This window comes from Pelodiscus sinensis, chromosome 6, assembly GCF_052426305.1.
Source record: "Pelodiscus sinensis isolate ZL-2025 chromosome 6, ASM5242630v1, whole genome shotgun sequence".
In the NCBI taxonomy this organism is placed as follows: Eukaryota; Metazoa; Chordata; order Testudines; family Trionychidae; genus Pelodiscus; species Pelodiscus sinensis.
In genome coordinates, this window is record NC_143057.1 from 31,178,835 (window position 1) to 31,199,597 (window position 20,763).

General features: G+C 40.2%; 1 protein-coding gene across 2 annotated transcripts in view; it reads left to right on the plus strand.

The window, feature by feature from the left end:
- Positions 1-835: 835 nt before the first annotated feature.
- The window catches only part of PUM3 (pumilio RNA binding family member 3), a 43,499-nt gene continuing 23,571 nt past the window's right edge, over positions 836-20,763 (plus strand). Inside the window, exons 1-11 of one of the 2 annotated variants that reach the window (XM_075931657.2) lie at positions 836-990; positions 2,338-2,429; positions 4,613-4,795; positions 8,511-8,646; positions 9,466-9,541; positions 13,905-13,998; positions 14,281-14,347; positions 15,682-15,856; positions 17,875-17,978; positions 18,606-18,684; positions 20,640-20,738. In XM_075931657.2, the coding sequence (XP_075787772.2) occupies positions 953-990; positions 2,338-2,429; positions 4,613-4,795; positions 8,511-8,646; positions 9,466-9,541; positions 13,905-13,998; positions 14,281-14,347; positions 15,682-15,856; positions 17,875-17,978; positions 18,606-18,684; positions 20,640-20,738 (1,143 nt within the window). In that variant the 5' untranslated portion in view covers positions 836-952. Of the gene's footprint in view, positions 991-1,021; positions 1,802-2,337; positions 2,430-4,612; positions 4,796-8,510; positions 8,647-9,465; positions 9,542-13,904; positions 13,999-14,280; positions 14,348-15,681; positions 15,857-17,874; positions 17,979-18,605; positions 18,685-20,639; positions 20,739-20,763 lie in introns of those variants that run through there. The other variant, XM_006129899.5, reaches the window with a different exon arrangement.

Here is a 20,763-nt window from a genome sequence, read left to right on the forward strand (position 1 = left end):
TAAAGTATTTGCGCAAGAGAGCATCTACACTGGCGTGTGCTTTTGCGCATGAGCATCCGTGTCAGTATAGACGCTCTCTTGCGCAAGAAAGCTCCGATGGCCATTTTAGCCCTCGGGCTTTCTTGTGCAAGAAATTCATATTGCCTGTCTACACTGGCCTCTTGCGCAAGAGGGCTTATTCCTGAGCGGGAGCATCATAGTTCTTGCGCAAGAAGCACTGATTTCACACATTAGAACATCATAGTTCTTGTGCAAGAGCTCCCTGCCAGTGTAGACAGGCAGCATGTTTTTGCCCCAAAAGCGGCCGCTTTGGCGCAAAATTGCACCAATGTAGACACAGCCTTTGGGGCTAACAGGAAATGTTCAAAGGGTTCTTCAAACCAGCCAGGGCAAAGAGACTCAGCTCCCAGGCAAGCCCCAGGTAACACAAGGGCTGGAAGCGGAAATGCAGTGAGTGGAAGCAGACAGGGACAACACCGAGCCAGAGCCTGTCTCCCTGCGGGAAGCTGGGAGCCAGGGAGACGCGCAGGCGCTCAGCACGGCGCTGCCGGGGCTGTTTTTGCAGCGGGGGTGCCGTGGCGGACACCCCCAATTTGGGCTGTTTCACTGCGTTAAGCCGGGGGGGGGGCAGCCCCTCCCGCCGGTTGCAGCGCCCGGGCCTGGCTCAAGAGGCCGGTTTTGGAACGAAGAGCAGCGCCCCTCCCCCGAGCCCGGAGGTGCGCGGCGCGCGGCCGGGCGGAACCTCCAGCAGCGCGGTGCGGGCGATGACGCACAACCCCGCCCCCATGCAGCACAACGCTTCACCAGTGCCGACCCCAGCGCCCCGCCCCGTCTGCCGCTTTACGGCAGCCTGCGCCGACGCTGTCGTGCTCCTGCCTGGCTAGCCAATGGGGAGCGCGCCGACTTCGCGCGACCCCCCCCCCCGTCCTCCGCGGGCAGCCGCAAAGCAGGGATGCGGGCGCAGGTTGCCGGGGCAGCGCACGTGCCTGGGTGAGGGTCGGAGCGGCCGTTGCGGGTGTCGCGTGCGGGTCGGGCTGGGTCTCCCCGGGCCCTGCGACCTCCCTGCCCGGCCGGGGGGACTCGCCGCTGCGGTCTGCCCCGCGGGGGCGGCCAGGCACTTGGGGGACGGGGCCCGCGGCGAAACCCCTTCCAGCGCCGGGCCCCGCAGAGGCGAGCGGGGGGGTCGGTGGCATTAGGAGGCTGCTCCCGTCGGAGGGTGCTACTTAGGGAGACTTTACGGGCACGGAGCGTGCTCAGGGGCACTGACATGGGAGCGGGTCCTACCGGTAGCGCAGCCTCCTAAGGGAGCAGCTTTCTACATCCAGTACCAGCAGCTGCGGCCCAGCACTCGCGCTCTCTAAAGCCCTGGGCGCTGGAGTGTGTCACACTGTGGCTCCCCCTCCCCCCCAACACAGACACACACACACCCATCCCTTCATACCCCCCTCGTGCCTGTTTTCCTTGCCTGCAAACCTCTGGGCGCTGGCTTCTTCCCTGCGGCCTCTCTGGGCGCTGCCTTCTCCCCACGTCCCTTCTCTTCGGTTTGTGCAGCAGCCTCTAACTAATAGTGGTTCCCAAACTTTTCGGCATCACGCCCCTCTTTTGATTTTTGAGAAATCCTCATGCCCCCTCCCCCTCCAGAAAAATAGCAAAACTTGGGGTGGGATTGATGGGGGGTGTGGGGCTGGGTCGCTTCATTCACCCCCTGGAAGTTCTTCACGCCCCCCAGTTTGGGAACCCATGAACTAGATCAACCCAGAGAGACTCAATGAGTGGATGGGCCTTGTTGAGTTTCTAATAAGTAAGCTTACTGTGTTTACTAGTATAAGCTTACTGTGCTTTCTTACGGTCTAGACCTGTAAGCATTGTGGGTTTAATCTTACACGTTTGAAGTTAAGCTCACATATTAGTGGTTGCAGGATAGAGAGGCTTTATTTATTCATTTTTCTACTCTCACTTGCTTATTTGCATAACTCCTAATCTGTTAGTCTTTCCTTAACTTTGCTCATTTCAGGGTGGAGACCTTAAGGTGCCTACTGTAGAGAATGGCATTGAATATGAACCTTATGGGTTACTTAGTCAAGCAATTATAATCTTATTTAACCTGGTTTGGTAATCAGATGCACTAATGATTACAAGAGAAATGGGAAACTTAATGTCTAATAAGAAAAACACAAGTTAGAGGTACAAAATTATGAATTGTTGCCAGTCTTTTAGTGCTGCTTCGTCAGTTCTGTCATATAGCTCATGAATTAGAGAAGTCATTATGCTCTTGAGCTAAAATAGATGCATCTTTTCATTGTCCCCAGCAAGTTGTCTCTTTTTTCTGTATTTCAGTGTCACTGCTATGGAAGCCAAAGGTAAAAAGAGATTCACAGGAAAAAGTGGAAAAGCACCACAAAGAAAAAATAAATTTAAGAAAGATAATGGTAAGAATAATGTATAATAAATCTGTTCTTATTGAAGGGTGGAGAATGCAACAGATACAGCAAACTCAAATTAATTTGCATAAGCAGATACTTGTATGAACAAAATGTAAAATATTGAAAAAGAAGAGCTGAGATTGCACAACAATCCACTTGTGCCAACGCTTCAGCTTTGAAAATCTGATTTAAAATACTACTAGCTTAAAATTGAAACTGTTCTCATTTTTGTCCACATTTTCCCAAATTGCCATCCATGCTGAAGAATGTAGTCACTTTTCATTCTCTGCTTAAGAAAGTATTTCACAATTGGAATAACAAAATTGCTGTACAATTTTGAGGATTGAGGCACTTCAGCTCAAGCTGGTGCTCATCTCTTCACTTTCAAATGCATTCATTTTTATTAAATTTGAGGGGAAAAATATTCAGCATTCTCACCAGATGTCAGCTGTTTTCCGATGAAAGCAACATTAATGGCTTACAATAATAATTAATATTGGCAAGAACAGTTCTTTATTAGGTTAAAGAAGCATACATCTAAAAAATTTCATTGCCAGTTACTTTTCCTAAGGCTATGTCTACATTACATGTTTGTCAGACACACACCTGACAAAAGTTTTACTGCTGGTATAGACAGTGCTCTTGTCAGTGGAAGATGCTCTCCTGTTGACACAGCTTCTTCCGCTATTGGGGATGGTGTTATTTTGCCTACAGGAGAACTCTGTCTTGCCTGCAAAGAGCAGTGGTACAGGTGTGTTCTGCTGTACGGTGCACAGTGTAGGCATCACCTAAGAGGGGTTTTTTGTTTTGTTTTTAAGGAGCAAAGCAACCTAACTACAACTGAGAGGATGAGTTGTATGTAAGATGTTTGAACGTTCTTTCAGTGTTCTACATGCTGGCAATTTAGGCTGTCATTTAACTGTGTATCACAGATATTTTAAGTGTTTTCTAGAGGTTTTTAATAAAAAAGTAAAAATTGTCTGTTAAATAGGAATGTTAAAATTAGATTAACCAACTAATCAAATAGTCAATGGAATTTCCCTCAACTAGTCGATTAGTTGATAAGGGCGCTTCCGCTTTGAAATGTAGCAACAGCTGGCTGGCTCTTGCTACATTTCAAAGAAGTGCTGTCAGGTGTTCCTCCTTTAAAACACCAAGATTGAAACACCAAGTGGAGCCCAGGGCCAGCTGGGGAGTCCCCTGCTGACTCAGGCTCCATGTGGTGCTTCTGCTTTGAATATACAAGAGCCCCAGCCGCTGGTTGTACGTTTCAAAGTGGAAGCACCCCCATGGAGCCCAGGGTCAGCTGGGGACTCCATGCTGGCCCCAGGCTCCATGTGCAGTTTCAGTCTTCGAAATGTACAAGAACCTCAGTGGGGACACTTGTACATTTCAAAGGTGAAATGCTGCTGCTGAGCCCCTGCCCCTTCCCACGGAGCTGGGGGGGGGACCGGCTTTTAAGCTGGCTCCCCTCAGCAACCCCCCTTCTCCCCTCGCTGCCTCTTTCTGATAGAGGCAGCAAGGGGAATGGGGAGTGAATAGTCAATTAGCCACTTACATCCCTACTGTAAACTGTGTTGCATTCTTGTATTTTGCAGTCCTTGCTGTCAAACAAGCCCTTTTGAAGGTGTGCAGACTTATCACAATTTGCTTTCCCACCATTGCACACAACACTGAGCCATTTATATGCCATTTATGCCTGGTTGCTTTAATTGGTGGAAGTTTTCTAAGCATCAGAGATTGAGCAATTACCATGTCTAGGGACACCAGAGACAAACCAGAGATAAACCTACACCCATTCACATTTTACCAATTAGGCTACTTAACATGTTTATAGATGTTTGCAGGATTGAGGCCTTATCTCTTACTACAAATTAGGCAACTTTGTTCCTCTGTTCACTTTAGTGTTGCATTGCATTTATATGAAAGACTTAAGGCAAAACTAGGAGAAAGATCATAAGACTATGACGAAAAGCTAGGTGGGAGGGATATAAAATTGTCATAGATTTAATAAGAATGGTAGTGGCTTTTCAGGATCTGTGTAAGCATGCATGGATTTTGGTATATTATGTGCAGTCTAATTGTTACAAAATAATTTTAAACACTTTTAATAGTTATTGAATCTTGGAAATAGTATCAGTTCTAGGACTGTGTCTTTTTCAGCCTAATTCTGTTTTTGTTGTGCATAGATTCTGGTCCACCAAAGAAGTTTCATAGCACAGGAGGTAAAGAAGGAAAGCCTAAATTCAGATCCAAGAAGTCTGAGAGAGGAAACAAAAATCTTGGTAAGACTAGTGTGAAACAATTCAAGAGTAAGCAGCAACCAGGAAAGTTCACAAAGAAGAGAAAATTCCAGCAAGACAAGGAGGGTGGTGAGTAATAATAATAAAAAACAATGTATTTTTTTATTTTGAAGTGTTATATCTAGTCTAAAGTATACACTTACAATAAAATGGAAGCTTATTTTCTTTCAACAATATATATATTCTTAAAATGTTAATAGATTTAAGTGGATCGTGACTCTGCTATAATTGCTGTGACTTTTTAACTGCATAACTGTTCTCTGTTTTAATGACCATAGGCATAAGTCGTGCCTATGCACCTGTTACCCTGAGAATCTCATAATAGAAATTTGAGATAGGGATGGTCACATCCAACCTGGTTGTGGAGCCAAGTTGCTTGTACTGGAAATGTAGAGGAAGAAGGGAATTGTCTTGCTATTATTTTCCAAATCATCAACTTTCACTATTTTGAATACTGAAAAACTGTAACTTTGAAAAATGCTTCTCTGTAGCACCCTATTTGACTTTTTATGGAAAATATTATTTCAGCCTATTTAAACAGATTACTATACCAGTCATGTGACCTGCAGTCTGTGGCAGTGAATATTCCAATTTTAATATAGGCAGCCCACTGGTAAATTAAATTTATTGCCTGATTTCTTGGTTATGGGATGATGTAAACTGCTGCCTAAGTTTGTAGCGACAAAGGGAACTTCAAGTACTAAATAACTAATCTAACGTTATGACTATTTCTGTCATTTGCCTTTCAATCTTACTGCTAATTTTTACACACATCTGATGATACCTCTTTGAATAGTGGGGCCTTTTGGAGATATTCTCCTTTGGAGGAAAGATCCCGCTTTCATTCAAGAACACCATCTGCTGGCTAATGACTGGTGTTGGTATCAAAATGTGAACGTCACGTGTTTTTGTCTTGTGCAATGCTTCTAACAATGATAGCCAAAACTTGAAGAACAAAGACTTATCTTCATTTATACTGTTGGGCTGTAGTCCAGTAGCATTTTTTTGCTAGTGAAATCAGTGTTATATACTGGATGCATTTTTGTAAATTGACTTTTCTGTGTGTGCTTATATAGACACAGTGGTGCAGCAGGCCCAGCCAGTCTAGGTGGTCCTTACCGGGTAACCGGTTAACTCTTTACTTTCCTAGTTCTGAATATAAAGGGCTGTCACAAATGAAGTATGCTTAATAACTGAGGGAAATTGGAGGCTTATGGCAGCTTTTTCAGACTTTTAGCTTTGATTTAATTTGGGGAATACTCCTCTTTCAAAAACTTTATAGAAATAGAGGTGGTGGAGTTACATTCATATTTTTTAATGTTTTATCTTAAAACAACTGTAAGTCTCCAGACTTGATCCAGTAGAGCTAAACTGTTAAATAATGTTATTGTTAAGAGCTGGAGCTTTTATTTCATCAATTCTGTTGGGCTTCAACTGAACTGTGCTAGTTAGCAACCCTAAGCCTTGCCCACTGACTTTTCACTTCTGGGAATCTGTATTGAATATAGTGATTAATTTTGGTATGAGAAGATTAAATTAAAAGCAAACATCGGCCAACTTTTTCTGTACCTTGAAGTTCATTTATGACATCTCATTTGAAAAATACTTTTAAAGTATTAATGTTGATGTATAGCAGTCTTTAACCACTATATTGTAAAAGCGCCTAATGAATCCTGCTGAATGAAAGGATTAAGCATGCAAGAAGGCTTTACAAATAAAATCATACTGGGTGATTGTTAAAGCTGGTATATTTAAACCTATAAGTGAACTCATCTGTTAAGAATCTTTTTATTTTGTTTTTGTTTTTCCTCCAGTGCTTTACATACTTGAACAGATGCCAATAAAATAAATTAACATATTACAAGGAACAAATTTTACAAGACACAAAATCTGTGTATAAGAATAGTTATCATTTATTAGAGGGCAGTGTATCAAACTGATTGTGGCCTTTAATTGCACTTCTTTCCTCTTTTCATTGTTTTTGATCTACATTCCTTTATAAAAGGAGGGTGCCAGAGGTATTGATTGGAGGCAGATGCAGTGTTTGCAGTTGGGAATGGATTCTTTTCTAACACTAGGTTTTTGAATTCTGACTGTTTATCTCAAGGATATGAAAGGCAAGAATGCCACTAAGTTTAATTTTTATGGGTAAATAGTCCTTGTTAGAATCTAAGATATCACAAAAATGGTGATTTTGTTATATTTGTAAAAATACACCCACCTCTCCTGCTTTTTTTGGAGGGGGGGAGTAGAGTCTAGGGCAGTGTTTCTCAACTTTTTTTTTATAAAGTACCCCTTGAAAAAATATGTACCCCCCAGCACCTACAGTTTTCAGACACACAATTTTTTCGTACCATTGCAACACATTTGTTTAAACAACTTAATCGTAGCCACAGGGTGTAAAAAGTACAAAAATAATAAAGTGTTGTAAAACTTAAAACAAAAACTCAGTTTTCTCCAAACTTCAGTTGTGTTGATGTACTCCTGCAGACTTCTCTTAAGTACCCCTGAGGGTACTCGTACCACTGGTTGAGAAACACTGGCTAGGGAATGAAGAGAGAAGGGATGATATATTGTGTTATGACTTGTGAAGTCACTAGATGGGCTGTAGGGGCTAGGGATATAAAATACTACTTAATTTGTAAACCAGTTAAGCATATTTAACCAGTTGACTGATTAAAGGGAACGGGCCACTCCCTCAACTCATAATTTACGGCAGAGAACTCTCACCAGCAGTAGTCACTTTAGTCAAGAAAAATCCAATGGCCTAGTTCAGTGGTGGGCAACCTGTGAGTCACAGGCCACGTGCGGTCCATCAGGGTTCTATGTGTGGCCCATGAGACATTTTATTTACTGTTGTCCATGCGCTGGGTTGCCAGATTTCTGTCTGCGTAGGTTTTTTTTTCCCTAATGGTATTACTGAAGTGACAGGCATATAAAGAGAGGGCACATAAAGTGAGGTGTTTGCTGAGTGTACCCAACACTGATTGAGTAGATGCACAGGGAGCAAGCACATGGCTCTCACAAAGCACTGCTATGGTTCAATCAGCAAACTCCTTAAATTCTATGTACACAAGCACAGTTAGCAGAACTACTCTATCCCGGGAGACTATCTTGTTTATGTCCATTCATGTGGCCCTCTCACTAGCCTAGATTGCCCATTGCTGGCCTAGTAATTAGAACTCTTGTTGGGGATGTTGGAGGTAATTTCCACTTGCCTGGAGCTTAATCTCCACTTTGGCTGAGTTGGAGTAGGGACTTAAACTCAGGTCTTCCACCTCCCAGGTGAGTTCCCTAACCAGTGGGCTTTGGAATATTTTGTAGTGACTCTCTTAGCCTCTTCTATTGATACTTTAACTTCATCTCTCACTTTTCAGGTATATTCTCAGAGAGCTACAATCTGTTCTCTAATGAGTGTTGACCACAAATGCATCCTCCGTTCTGTGTGCAGACCAGTCAGATAGATGTGCTATTTTCTCTCTTATCAATGGAAACACAGGTTTTACCATTAGTTGGCATTTTAGCAGGAATTTTCTGAATGCCAGTGGCACCTAAATGTTGGCCTTAGACAACTAAAGGGTACAGTTAAATGTGCGTGTCCCCTTCCCTCCGCCCTGTGAGTGCCAGCCACCCCAAGACTTTACTATGTATTAACCATTTCAGATGAACTAGGTAGGCAGTCAAGGGAAGAAGCTTAGCTCATGACAATTGTCCTAGTTCTATTGACTTCATTGGACTCCAAATGCCTCTCAGTGACTTACTTTGTTATGAACAATGTCAATAGGATCAGCACCTAAGAAGCCTAAATGGAGTGATTTAAAAAAGAAAAAGAAGGAATTAAAGCAGAGCAGACAACTTAATGACAAAACAAATTATGATGTAATCATCAAATCAAAACACATATGGGAAACAGTGAGAAGGTAATAATGGCTCTTTTCATACAGTTCTTTTGAATGTACTCATGCAAATTATCTTGAATTGGAATTCTGTGGAGGTCTCATGTTAAATTTTGTTGACAGATAATAGAAATAGTCTTGAGGCACCTGTAAGAATGTATAAGTGGGCGTAAATTCAGGGGAGATCTTTTATATTAAGATAACTTGAGGCATGATCCTGTAAAATGCTGAGGACCTTAGAGTCCCTCTGGCGGAGGCTCTTTGAAATTTTATGATGTGTCTTTACCCCTAGAGCAGGGGTGGCCAACCCATTACAGGTGAAGAGCCAAAATAGTTACGCATATACCACAAAGAGCCAGGGGGGAAATGTTGTCAAGCTACCACCCCCCAAATCCCAACCCCTAGCCACAGTTGGTTATGGGGGAGGAAAAAAAGACTGCCCCTTTAAGAAACGCAGTTAAAGGCTTTTTGCCCACATCAGGCTCCTGCCAGCAAACATCATCTTGAAGATGCCATTTTGAATGGCCGCGCTGGATGGCTCTCCTGCCCCAGTGAGCGCCGGGAGGCAGGAGCCGTTTTCAGGGCGCAAGCCGCACTTTCAGGGGGGAGGGAAGAGCCACATGCGGCTCACGAGCCGCGGGTTGGCCGTAGCTGCCCTAGAGATTAAAATATACCGACAATTCTGGTGAAGACTTTCATAAATGAGTACCTAAACATGACTTGTGGGCGTTCATTTTTTTAAAAGCAGTCTTTCTTTCTAGCTCACAACTTTGTTATTTTTGTATTTCCAAAAAAATTGCTCTCATATTGAAGATTTTCCCATTTGTCTGTTTTTGTTTGTAGGAAAAACTGTGACAAGGAAAAGCGAGATAAACTAATAAAGGAACTACATAAACTGCTTCAGGGGAAAATTAAAAGTGTAAGAAATGCAGAACAAATGTATTTAAAAATCAAAATGGGCAAGTTGATAACCCCCTTTGTATGAATAGTGAAAAAGTGTGTTGCGCTAAATGACCTTTATGAAGCACATGGTCCATATAATGCAACCCTGTTTATCCAGAAGTTGGACGTTGTAAACATCCAGATAGAACAAGGTTTCAATGAATGAGGAAACTGAGTTTGGAAAGGTTGCATTCTGTGTTCCTAGTCTTTGAGGATAATAGTACCAGCATGCTTTGCAGATCAACTGACATTAAAGAGAACTTGTTAGCTGGCATCCTAATCTGTAAAATTCCCATTGGGTGTAGCTCAATTTCAGTTAGCTTGCAGTTTCTGTTAGAGTTGTAGCGAATTTTTGCAGTTGAGTTTCTTAAAAACCTACATCAAAGTTAGTGCCTTGGTGCTCATTCTTGCCATTATCTTTTAAACTCTAGCAGTCTCATTATTTTCACTTCACCCTTTGGATGTGTGTTTTCTGTGAATTATAAGGAGGCATAGTTAACTGTTAGAAAGATTGTCTAAAAAGATTGTCTATTAAATGGCCACCATTCTTGTCTGTCTGTCTCATGGGATTTTCAACTTTCACACATACATGCATATATCTATACAAACATGGGTGTGCATTGTATTTGTATTGCAAGGGTTGGAAGGGCTTCTGCAGAGTTCTGGAGTGGCTTAGAGTGGCATTTGCCTGGGAAACACAGGGTGATGGATTCAAAGTCTAGCCACCCTGTTAGCAGTTGGAGACTTGAACATCTTGCTCTTCGGTGATTTCCTTCAACTTCCACCAGTACCAGGCAGTCCCATTTATAATCCACCTATTTCAATGAGACCCGCTGTGTATGTCTGGCGCCTCTTTAGCTTTCGTGAATTGACTGAAAACATGCGACCGCAAGGGGATACAACATTTATCAAAATTTTAAATAATCTTCAAAAGGAAAAACTCACATAGGAACAACTAAATATTTTACTGTGTAAATGTGAGGAAAGTCAACAACATGAGGACTTTTCACCTGGAAAAGCTTAGAATCATGCCAACTTGTAAAATGGTAGACAACCACAAAAATCAAGTTTTGTCCAGTTTAGACAATGCAAACCTCCAAATGTTCACAATCACAGCAAGATACCCTCACTGAGGAGAGACGATGAGTGCCTAACCTTTATCAAGCTATTCCAACAAAGATCAATCAAATGGCAGGAATTCCAAAGAGAAGTGGAACACATCTGGCCACTAAAGTTATGCTTCAGTACAATGTTGACCAAGTAAAAGGCTTGGTCAACAGCAAAATTGGCACCATCGCCAATATAATATGGCCCTACTTCCGCCGCAACCAAATTTACAAAACCAATATCCCTAAAGTTGAAATTGAATTTGAAGGTGATGTTGGCAAGCACATCGAGCCAATCGCAAGTCTTATTTCAAGCGAATTTTGGATATGGGTTGGTGGAGCGGTGAATGCTTCCAATCATACACTCTTATTCTGTCACCATCACAAACTACAAGGGACTACGGTGGATAGAGCAGTTGTTACTTTGCGCCAACTCAGCCATTTATGGCACTCAGTCGAGTACGGTCTTTAGAAGGCGTGGAGATCAATGAAATCAATCCAAACAAATTAATAGGTGACAGTGTTTGTCATAAAGACTCCTTAGAAGGATTACGATAAAAATGTAGCCGTGTTAGTCTGGTGTAGCTGAAACAAAATACAGGACTATTGTCAGCCGATGGTCAGGGCAGTGAGTGGTGTGTGTGTGTGTGTGCTATACACCCGAGACTTCAACTGCTGAGACCGCGGTCCCTTGCAGCGGGCAACCTGGAGGAGGTTGACGAGCGCCCCAATAAGTTTGCAGGGAGAGCTTATTACACTTCAGATTTTAGCTGCTAGAATCTGTGATTCCTTCGCAGCAGGCAGCCTGGGGGAGGCTGAGAAGTGCCCCAACGGATCTGCCACCTGGGAGTGACACAAATCCAAACTCCCAAGCGCTCCCTATATCTGTCCCTTAAGACCGGCTGAAGTTCTTTTAAATTGTGCCTGGTTCTGTTACAGCAACTGAAGGAGGCAGGTTAAAGCTTAAACAGTTACAGGTTTATTGAGGAAGCTTATAAATCATATGGTTGCAATGGCTATTGTTCTATTTCTTAACTGCTAGCAAAATATAGATCTTAAAAAATGGTTACAAAGAAGATAAAGATAGGAAAAACAGAAATAATAGTACCAAGTAACAGCTTAACCTTTAAAGAGCTCTTAGTCTTTGTACACTTAAGACAGAGGACCACATCCAGGTACAATTTTTACCCCCTTCTGTGCCTCTTGACTCCAGCGTGTCAGGCCAGGGCCGGTCCCTCAATTCCTAGGAAAGACGAAAATACGAGGTGGGCGTCCCCATAGAACCTCGGGAGGTCAAACACCTAACCCGACCAGCAGGTAGAGGGTAGAGTGACACTCAAAAGTGAGTGCGCTGCTGTACCCACCTTTATGCCCATTGGGTCACGTATTTCTCTTTCTTATCTGTGATGCCAAATGGTGCTGGTCTGTCTTTTGTGAGACCAGTTCTTACAAGGGAGTTGTGAACTTAATTTACACTTGTAAGAGAGAGTTGAGAGGATTAAATTGGAAGTACTGGGCATTCTTTTTCTCAGTGGGAAATTCCTCTTCCAGGGACTGTGTGTTCGTATCAACATGGGTGCCAGCCGGGTACTTCTCGCAGCCTCAAGGCCAGCTTATTGCCTTAATCGTTCTCTCCTCATATCTATGTTTTCAGCTTCTCAGGATCAGATGAGCCAGCATAGACTATGATGATTTTATTGCTCCTTCTCTGTCCTGTATGCTTCAGGAACCTCAGAGAGGCAAAATAAGATGGATGAGATGGGGGGGGGGGGTCTGTCTGGCTACAACTATGTAGCACTTTAAAGACTAACAAGATGGTTTATTAGATGATGAGCTTTCGTGGGCCAGACCCACTTCCTCAGATCAAATAGTGGAAGAAAATTGCCACAACCATATATACCAAAGGTATGGTATATATGGTTGTGGCAATTTTCTTCCACTATTTGATCTGAGGAAGTGGGTCTGGCCCACGAAAGCTCATCATCTAATAAACCATCTTGTTAGTCTTTAAAGTGCTACATAGTCCTGTATTTTGTTTTAGAAGGATTACAGCATCTTCAAAGCCTTCCTCCTTTTCACCAACAAAACAATTGATTGATCACCTCAATTTACTCTATCCTTACTTTACACACAACAACTGTTTTTCATTACAAATGTAAATACCTAGTGCAAAAAATTTTTTTGTAAAAAAGTCTAGCTCAAAATATAGAAGCATATCAAAATGAACCTTGGAGTTTTTATAACTTGAAATACACTACATTTAAGACCAAAAAAACAAAATTAAAAAAAAAAAACTTTTAAAAAAGACAATCTTTCTAAAAGCGCACCAAAAGACTAAAAATAATAAAAAAGTGCACCAAAAAGTCAAAAATAAAGTTTTAAGCTAGCAATTTAGGAGAAAGATTGGATGGCTAAGTACAATTCAGGCTAGTTGCTAACTATTAGCCAATCAATCTTTCTCCTAAATTGCTAGCTTAAAACTTTATTTTTGACTTTTTGGTGTACTTTATTATTTTTAGTGTCTTGGTGTACTTTTAGATTCTTTTTTAAAAATATATATTTTTTATTTTTTTAAGTGAATTGATATTGTGTCTACTCAGTAGTGCCTGCTGTTTTAAATTGAGAATTCTGATCATATTATCTTGTGCTATGATACAAATGCATGATTGTTGTCACTGTGGGAGTTTAAAAAAAAAAACAGGCTGTGTATCTCATGGGGCTGTTGCAGCTGATAAAACATTGTGGGGAGGGATAGCTCAGTGGTTTGAGCATTGGCCTGCTAAACCCAGGGTTGTGAGTTCAATCCTTGTAGCAGCCATTTGGGGCAAAAATTCATCTGAGATGATACTTGGTCCTGCTGTGTAGGCAGGGGTCTGGACTCAATGAGGGGGTCCCTTCCAGTTCTAGGAGCTGGGCAATCTCCATTTAAAATAAAAAAGTTCAATATTTTTGGCACATATTTACAAATATCACTAATTCCATTGCCTGCAGTTGCCAGATATTGATTTTATTCTCTGTTTGGTGGTGAAATATTGGAGCAATGAAAACTGTTAAAACTACACTTACCTTAAAACTTTTTTCTTTATAATGTATTTTATTTATATAATACCTATTTGCCATATCATCCCATGTGCTGCATAAAACAATACTCTTAACAGAATAAATGTATTAAAATAAACTCTTTCATATAATATTATGCAAAAGGCTGAGATAATAAAAATATTTATCTTACAGATGGCATTTGCACATGACTCAACTCGAGTTATTCAATGTTTCATTCGGTATGGAAATGAAAAGCAAAGGCAAGAGATATTTGAAGAATTAAAAGGTGTATTTTTCTCTTTTTATGCATTTGCTTTGGAAATTGGCACTATTTTTTATAATGTAGCTCTCCTTAATTTTTCTTCACTCTCAAAAGTCTGTTGGTATACTTTTTCATATCTGAGGGTTTTTTCCGTTAGATGTCACTTGCCGATAAATTAATTCCTGCTCAAGTGCAAGAGGTCACTGAGCTATGATTTTTAGTTTTGTTTTGTAGGAGAGTAAACAGCATGCTATTTTAAGGGATGAAGAAAACTAACATATCTTTTTCTTCTTTTTTCCTCCCCAGATAGCCTAATAGAATTGAGCAAGTCCAGATATTCCAGAAATATTGTAAAGAAGTTTCTTATGTATGGGTGGGTATGAAGATGTTAATCAATTCTTGTATCTTTTTCTTGCATAAACCGTTAATTTTGGAATGTGAACGTACCTGTTTATTATTAATCTGTTACATCATAAATAATGGCTTTGATGCAGGCTGTCTCCTCTATGTGAAATTGTTTTGGCAGTGTATTTGAAAATAAGGGCTGGGAGTTGCCTGCTGTCATAAACTTAAATTAATTTATGTCCTGTAGCATTGTTACAGGGTAAGCTCTCTCTCCAAAAATTCTGAACATCAAATTAAAAAGTGCAGAATACACATGCAGAAGAGATCGGGACAGGGAAAGACGCTCAATGCTTTCCCTTGTGTGGTTTATAATAAACAGTCCTACAAAGACATGCCCTTCCCTTTGAAAAGATTACAGTAGTGCAGAAAATTGTCTTTTTTCTACAGAATGTAACCAATGTCTCCTAAAATAAATATGTACTCCTACTGTTGTACACTGAGTCCTTTGTCTGTCCTTGGCTTGCTCTGCCCTCTACTAGGCTGTCACTGTTCATTTTCTTCTTCTATTCCCTTTAGCTAGATCAGCTACATTTATGGAGCATAGGTGTGGCCTGGTCTAGACTTAGTTTGTTGTAGCTGTGGAGTTGATAGATTGCAAAAATCCACTCCTGAGTGATGTAGCTCTGCTAACCTAGCTCCTGGTGTAGAAGCAGTTAGGTTGATGGAAGAATGTATCCATTGCTTTAGTTATCCTCCACCCCCTTCTGTCACTGTAATCTGCATCTTTAAACAGTTATGCTGACATAGGTATGGCACCGGTCGTGTACGCATGAGCTGTACGCTCCTCACTCTTTCCTCTCTGCTTCTGCACTATTGCAGAAATTGACAGGGAAATTTCCTGGTTGAGTGGGAGTGGCTACATGGATCCAAGACACAAGATAGATGACTAGATGGATCCAGACATCAAGACGAGATCCTTTGGGTACTAGTTGGTTAACACACTTTAACATATGTGTTCAGTCCACACGCTTCCAAGCAGAAACTTACATTACAGTTAATGGATCTTGAAGTGGCATTAGCTGATAGCGGCCTCTATTCATATCTGTGGATCCTAGTAAAAAGCTTTAGGGGACTCAATAGCAGCATTAGTATTACCACTAAAAACATGAGCTTATTGTTTATTTTCTAATTGTATTTCCACAGTAGGTGTTTGGTTGATGTCACAGGTATAGATGCCTGTCTCTTTTGTATTACTGTGATAATATTTAATCACTTAGCTTTATTTTTGGAAATGTATATAGTTAATAACCTCTCCTTTATCCCAATCTCCTATCTCTTGGTGTCTATCTTTACACGTTACAGAACAAAATCACAAGTTGCAGAAATAATTAAGAGCTTCAAAGGTGAGGTAAAAAAAATGCTCCGCCATTCTGAAGCATCTGCTATAGTAGAGTATGCGTACAATGATAAAGCCATTCTGGAGCAAAGGAACATGTTAACAGAAGAGCTCTATGGAAACACATTCCAAATTTACAAGGTAATGTTTGGTACTTCATCCACTTCTCGTCTATGATATTGTATTCATGCTGCTGTTGTATCATCTTTTATCTGCTACTCTTAAATTAATTTATGTCCTGTAGCATGGTCCGACTATACACTTGTTTCTTATGTTTCAGATTAATGCTTAACAGCACATTTCCTTTATATGTTAGTAGGGTTTTGCTTTCATTTAACTTGAGTTGGGATTTTTCAAAAGGTCATAAATCAATTGGCCACCCAAATCTCTCTGGCTCCTTTTGAAAGTCTCATCCCTTGCTGACTTGACTGTCTTCCATAAAAGATTTGGTGTTGAATAGGATGATGGGGAAGTGGCAAAAGTAATTTTTTAACTTGGCCAATGAGCCACGTTAAATTATATAACTTATAAATTAACCTGGAGTGGGGAAAGTCAACAATAAACTAGCTAAGCATTTAGAAAATAACATTTGAGAGATGGCTTCCTGATGCGAGATATTAGGTCTATAAAGAAAAAATTACCATTTGTATTTAGTACTCTGATACATTCAAATTTAGGAATAACTTGTCTTCTGAGCCAATAGGATTTATTTTCTCTTAAGTCACTTTATTTGTGATACTAAAATCTTTTGCGTCATTGTCAGAAATGTGCATACTTTCCCCTGGCTATGCATTCATAATGGTAGCTGGAAGTACCCTAAGGCTGTGTCTAGACTGGCCAGTTTTTCCAGAAAATCAGCCACTTTTCCGGAAAAACTTGCCAGCTGTCTACACTAGCTGCTTGAATTTCTGCAAAATACTGACGATCTCATGTAAGATTGTCAGTGTTCTTGCGGAAATACTATGCTGTTCCCGTTCGGGCAAAAGTCTTTTTGCGCAATACTTTTGTGCAAAAGGGCCAGTGTAGACAGCTGAGATTTGTTTTGCGCAAAAAAGCCCCGATCACGAAAATGGCGACCGGGGCTTTTTTTGCGCAAAAGCGCATCTAGATTGGCCACAGACGCTTTTCCACGTGTTTTGCGGAAAAGCGTCTGTGCCAATCTAGATGCTCTTTTCTGAAAATGCTTTTAATGGAAAACTTTTCCGTTAAAAGCATTTCTGGAAAATCATGCCAGTCTAGACGTAGCCAGCAGGTATAAATTAAATATGCAGTATACTTTTTTGTAATTCTCCCCTCCTCGAATTGCCTGTGCAACATTTGCAAGTGCGTGCTTTAGTGTGAAATGAGTATTTTTTACTTTGTCTTCAAATTGCAGTAACTATTATCTTTGTCCTATTGTGGAAACAAAATTAATAAATATTTGTATTAGAGAAGAAGCATTGAATGAAGTGTCATAGAAAAAAGGCTTATTAGGAATTCTGATGTTTCCATACTTAAGAGTGTGGGAGTCAGTTCTCTCTACAAATATCAGATTTAACAGTGACCAAAGAATTATTTTTTTTTCTGACGTCCAGAATCCTAATTTTGCAAAAACTGAATGCTTCAGAGCTTTTTTTTTTTTTTTTTTTTTTAAACGAATTGTACCATAATCCTTAAAGACTTCCAGCTCTCTTGTTTCTTCATTTTAATGAGATACTGGTTGATAGAATGTTCCTACTTATCAGCTGGCTCTTCTAAGAGCAGCTTCTCTTGAAATAGTTACTAGTCTTAATTGATGGACTGGACCCCAAAAGGGGCTCAATATATGTACTTAACTGAATCAAAGGCAACATTCTATCTTATTTCCCCATGTGATTCCTGGCAATGTTATGAATATCTGGGAGTATGTGTTGTTAAAGACTTATCCAGAGTGTAAAAGTATAGATCAATTTGTTTTTGTTTAATTTGTATACATTTGTTTAATTTTAAAATTATAACTGTGTTTTACATCTTTAAAATGGTGTAACTTAATTTTGTTTAAACATAAAACTAAGTTGAGGTATGAAGGTTGTTGCATATAATGTGTGATGTTTTTCGGATAAATGATGAAGAAAACATTTATTTAGAACCTGAAAAGCAGTACTTGTAACTAAACCTGGTGTGGGATATTTTCATTTCAGTCCCCAGTTCACTCTACACTGGACAAAGTGTTAGAGGCTCATCCTGAAAAGCAAGAGGCCATTATGGATGAAATGAAACAGATTCTTACTCCAATGGCACAAAAGTAAGGACAAAAGTAGCTTTCTGAAAACAAGACACGACAATGGGCAAATGAGGGTGTGTGTTAGTATCGCGGTCAAACTGTAAAAGGTTGTTCTGTTTGACTGTAATTCCACCCACTAGGAATTCTAAATAACTGTGGAATATTTCCTCACATATTAAACTAGTAGTTTAATTCAGATGATTTGTGTAGTTCTTATTAAAAACTGTATAAATACCAAGTATATTATACTATAGCTTTTTTGAAAAAGTAGCAACCTACAGAATTAAACAGCCTGATATTTCATTATAAAGGAGAATTGGACAGACTGATCCAGTGGTTTGTTCGGAAAAATATCCTGTTAGGTGTGCAAAAGTGTAGTTCTTGATTGACTCCTCCGTGCTTTATAAAATAACTCTTTTTGTTGTTGCCCCTAAGAGCATTTTGTCTGACATGTAGTTGATGTCTCATTAGGAATGCTCGTTGCAGTTTCTCTTTCACACTATGACTGTACTTCCTGAATTGGAAGAGCATCCTGATATTTTCACCATAATATGGCAGACAACTGGAAGAGACAGTCAGACCATAGGAATTAAAGTATATGTGATTGTCTTGTCTTTCCTCCCCCTTTCTCCTCCCCCTTTTATACAGAGAGGCTGTGATAAAGCATTCACTGGTACATAAAGTATTTTTGGACTTTATCATCCATGCTCTCCCAAAACAAAGATCTGTAAGTATTTCTACACTTCTGTACTTAAGTATACTGTACTTACAACAATTTTAATGAACTCACGGTAGAGTTTTTTAAGATGCCTCAGATAGTGAATGAGGTAGGATGTTCAACACACGTTTCTTCTGGGTTTTTTGCATGCTGTGTTTAGGTTTCCTGAAGTAGCAGTTCTGTAGCTCTACTTTCTAAAACACCATGGCCCTGACTCTTGAGAATTGTAGACCCAAAACAAAACCCCAAAAGTTATTATACATTTAAGATTGTAGTGATAAGCCCCTTTATCTTGCTTTAGAAAATAAGCTCCTTGTTTGAGATTGTTGATAGGATATCTTCAGTTTTCCTTAGTTTTAGGGTATGTGTAAAACACTCGAAGAATTCAAGTAATAATTACAAAAAATGCTATTTAGGAATTTTGGTAGGACAAGAGTATTTCTTGTTACCTCATTATTACTCATATATCTAGTTAACTTGAAGTCCCTTCGTGTAAGTCAGCTTTGTCATCTTGATTGGAAGTTTCTCAATACCTGTGGAGATTGTAAGAGGTAAAGACGTATGTCTGTAATGCATACTAATTTAATGTTTGTAATTGTGGTGGTCCTGTGATAAGAGACAGAGCGTGCATCCACGTAGCACCCTAGATCTGAAATAAGATACGCAATTTGCACTATGCAAATTGCGTATCTTATTTTGAATTTAATTTCAAAATAGATTATTTTGAAATTTGGCACATCTGCACAGCACCAAATTTTGAAATAACACACTATTTTGAGACATCTCTTAATCCTCACGGAACGAGGGTTACGGGGATGCCAAAATAGTGCACCCATTATTTCGAAAAATATTTCAAAATACGGACTGCTTGTGAAGATGCAAGGTAGCTATTTCGGGATATCGCCAGTATCCCAAAATAGCCATGCAGAGTAGATGTAATCAGAGAGAGAAAGTGGAAGAGGCAATAATTTTGAATGGACCAACTTCTGTGGGTGAAAGAGAAAAGCTTTCAAGCTACACAGTGTAGTATGAAATTTTGTGTCTTTCACCTACAGAAGTTGGTCCTTTTAAAATATACCTCAACCAATATGTGTCTCTAATTTCATGGTTACTGTGTATTCTCACAATAAAACAATATTTTGTCCCATTGTGTTTTATCAAACGTTTTCAGTATGGTTGCACAATTAAAAAACAGTTCCCATAATTGCAGTGAATGTCTTTTTTGAAAACATGCGGTGATTCTTTAACTGTCTGTCGAAAAGTTACTTACAGTGGTGGTTCCCTGATAGTGACAATAGATCTTGATTCTACTTCTGCAGTCTGGCAAAGACTTTTTATAGGTGCTGGAGCAGAGTCATACTGTGTAAATGGCTACTTGCCCACCCATCGTTTGAACTTTCTTACACCACCTGTACCAAGATGTTTATATTCTTGACTTACGACCCTACAGAGCTTCTGACGCATTAACACCTTTCCAGTCACCAGTGTTTGTGATTACAGTTTTGAGACGGGGAGTATAAGCATATATCTACACTGCATCGACACAGCTAAGGTGCTTCAGCAGTGCCACTATAGTGGAGAGGCTTGCTATATCAATAAAAATGTTTTTTTTCCAATGATTTAGGTAAACCGTCTCCAGGAAATAACTAGATAGATTGAAGAATTCTTCTGTCAGCCTCTTTGACAGTGGAATTAAATGAAACAAACTATGTTGCACTGGGCTCAACATTTTTCACAACCGTGAACTGTGTAGCTTGGTTGACTTAACTTTTACGTTTAGACTGCTAGGCCAAAATTTTGTTTATGGCTTTAGGACTCCTGATGTCAATTGCATAGTACATCTGAATACAAGAGTGTGGTTCTAGGCGCAATAATAGTCTTCAGATTTTTACAGGTAAAATATGTACCTTTCCTCTAAAACTCTTCCAAACAAATGTATCCCTTAATTATGTTTTCTACCTCAGGAAATGATTGAAGCAATCAGAGAAGCAGTCATCTACCTGGCACATACACATGATGGAGCCCGAGTAGCCATGCATGCTTTATGGCATGGTACACCCAAGGTACAGTATGCACGTTAGCTTACTC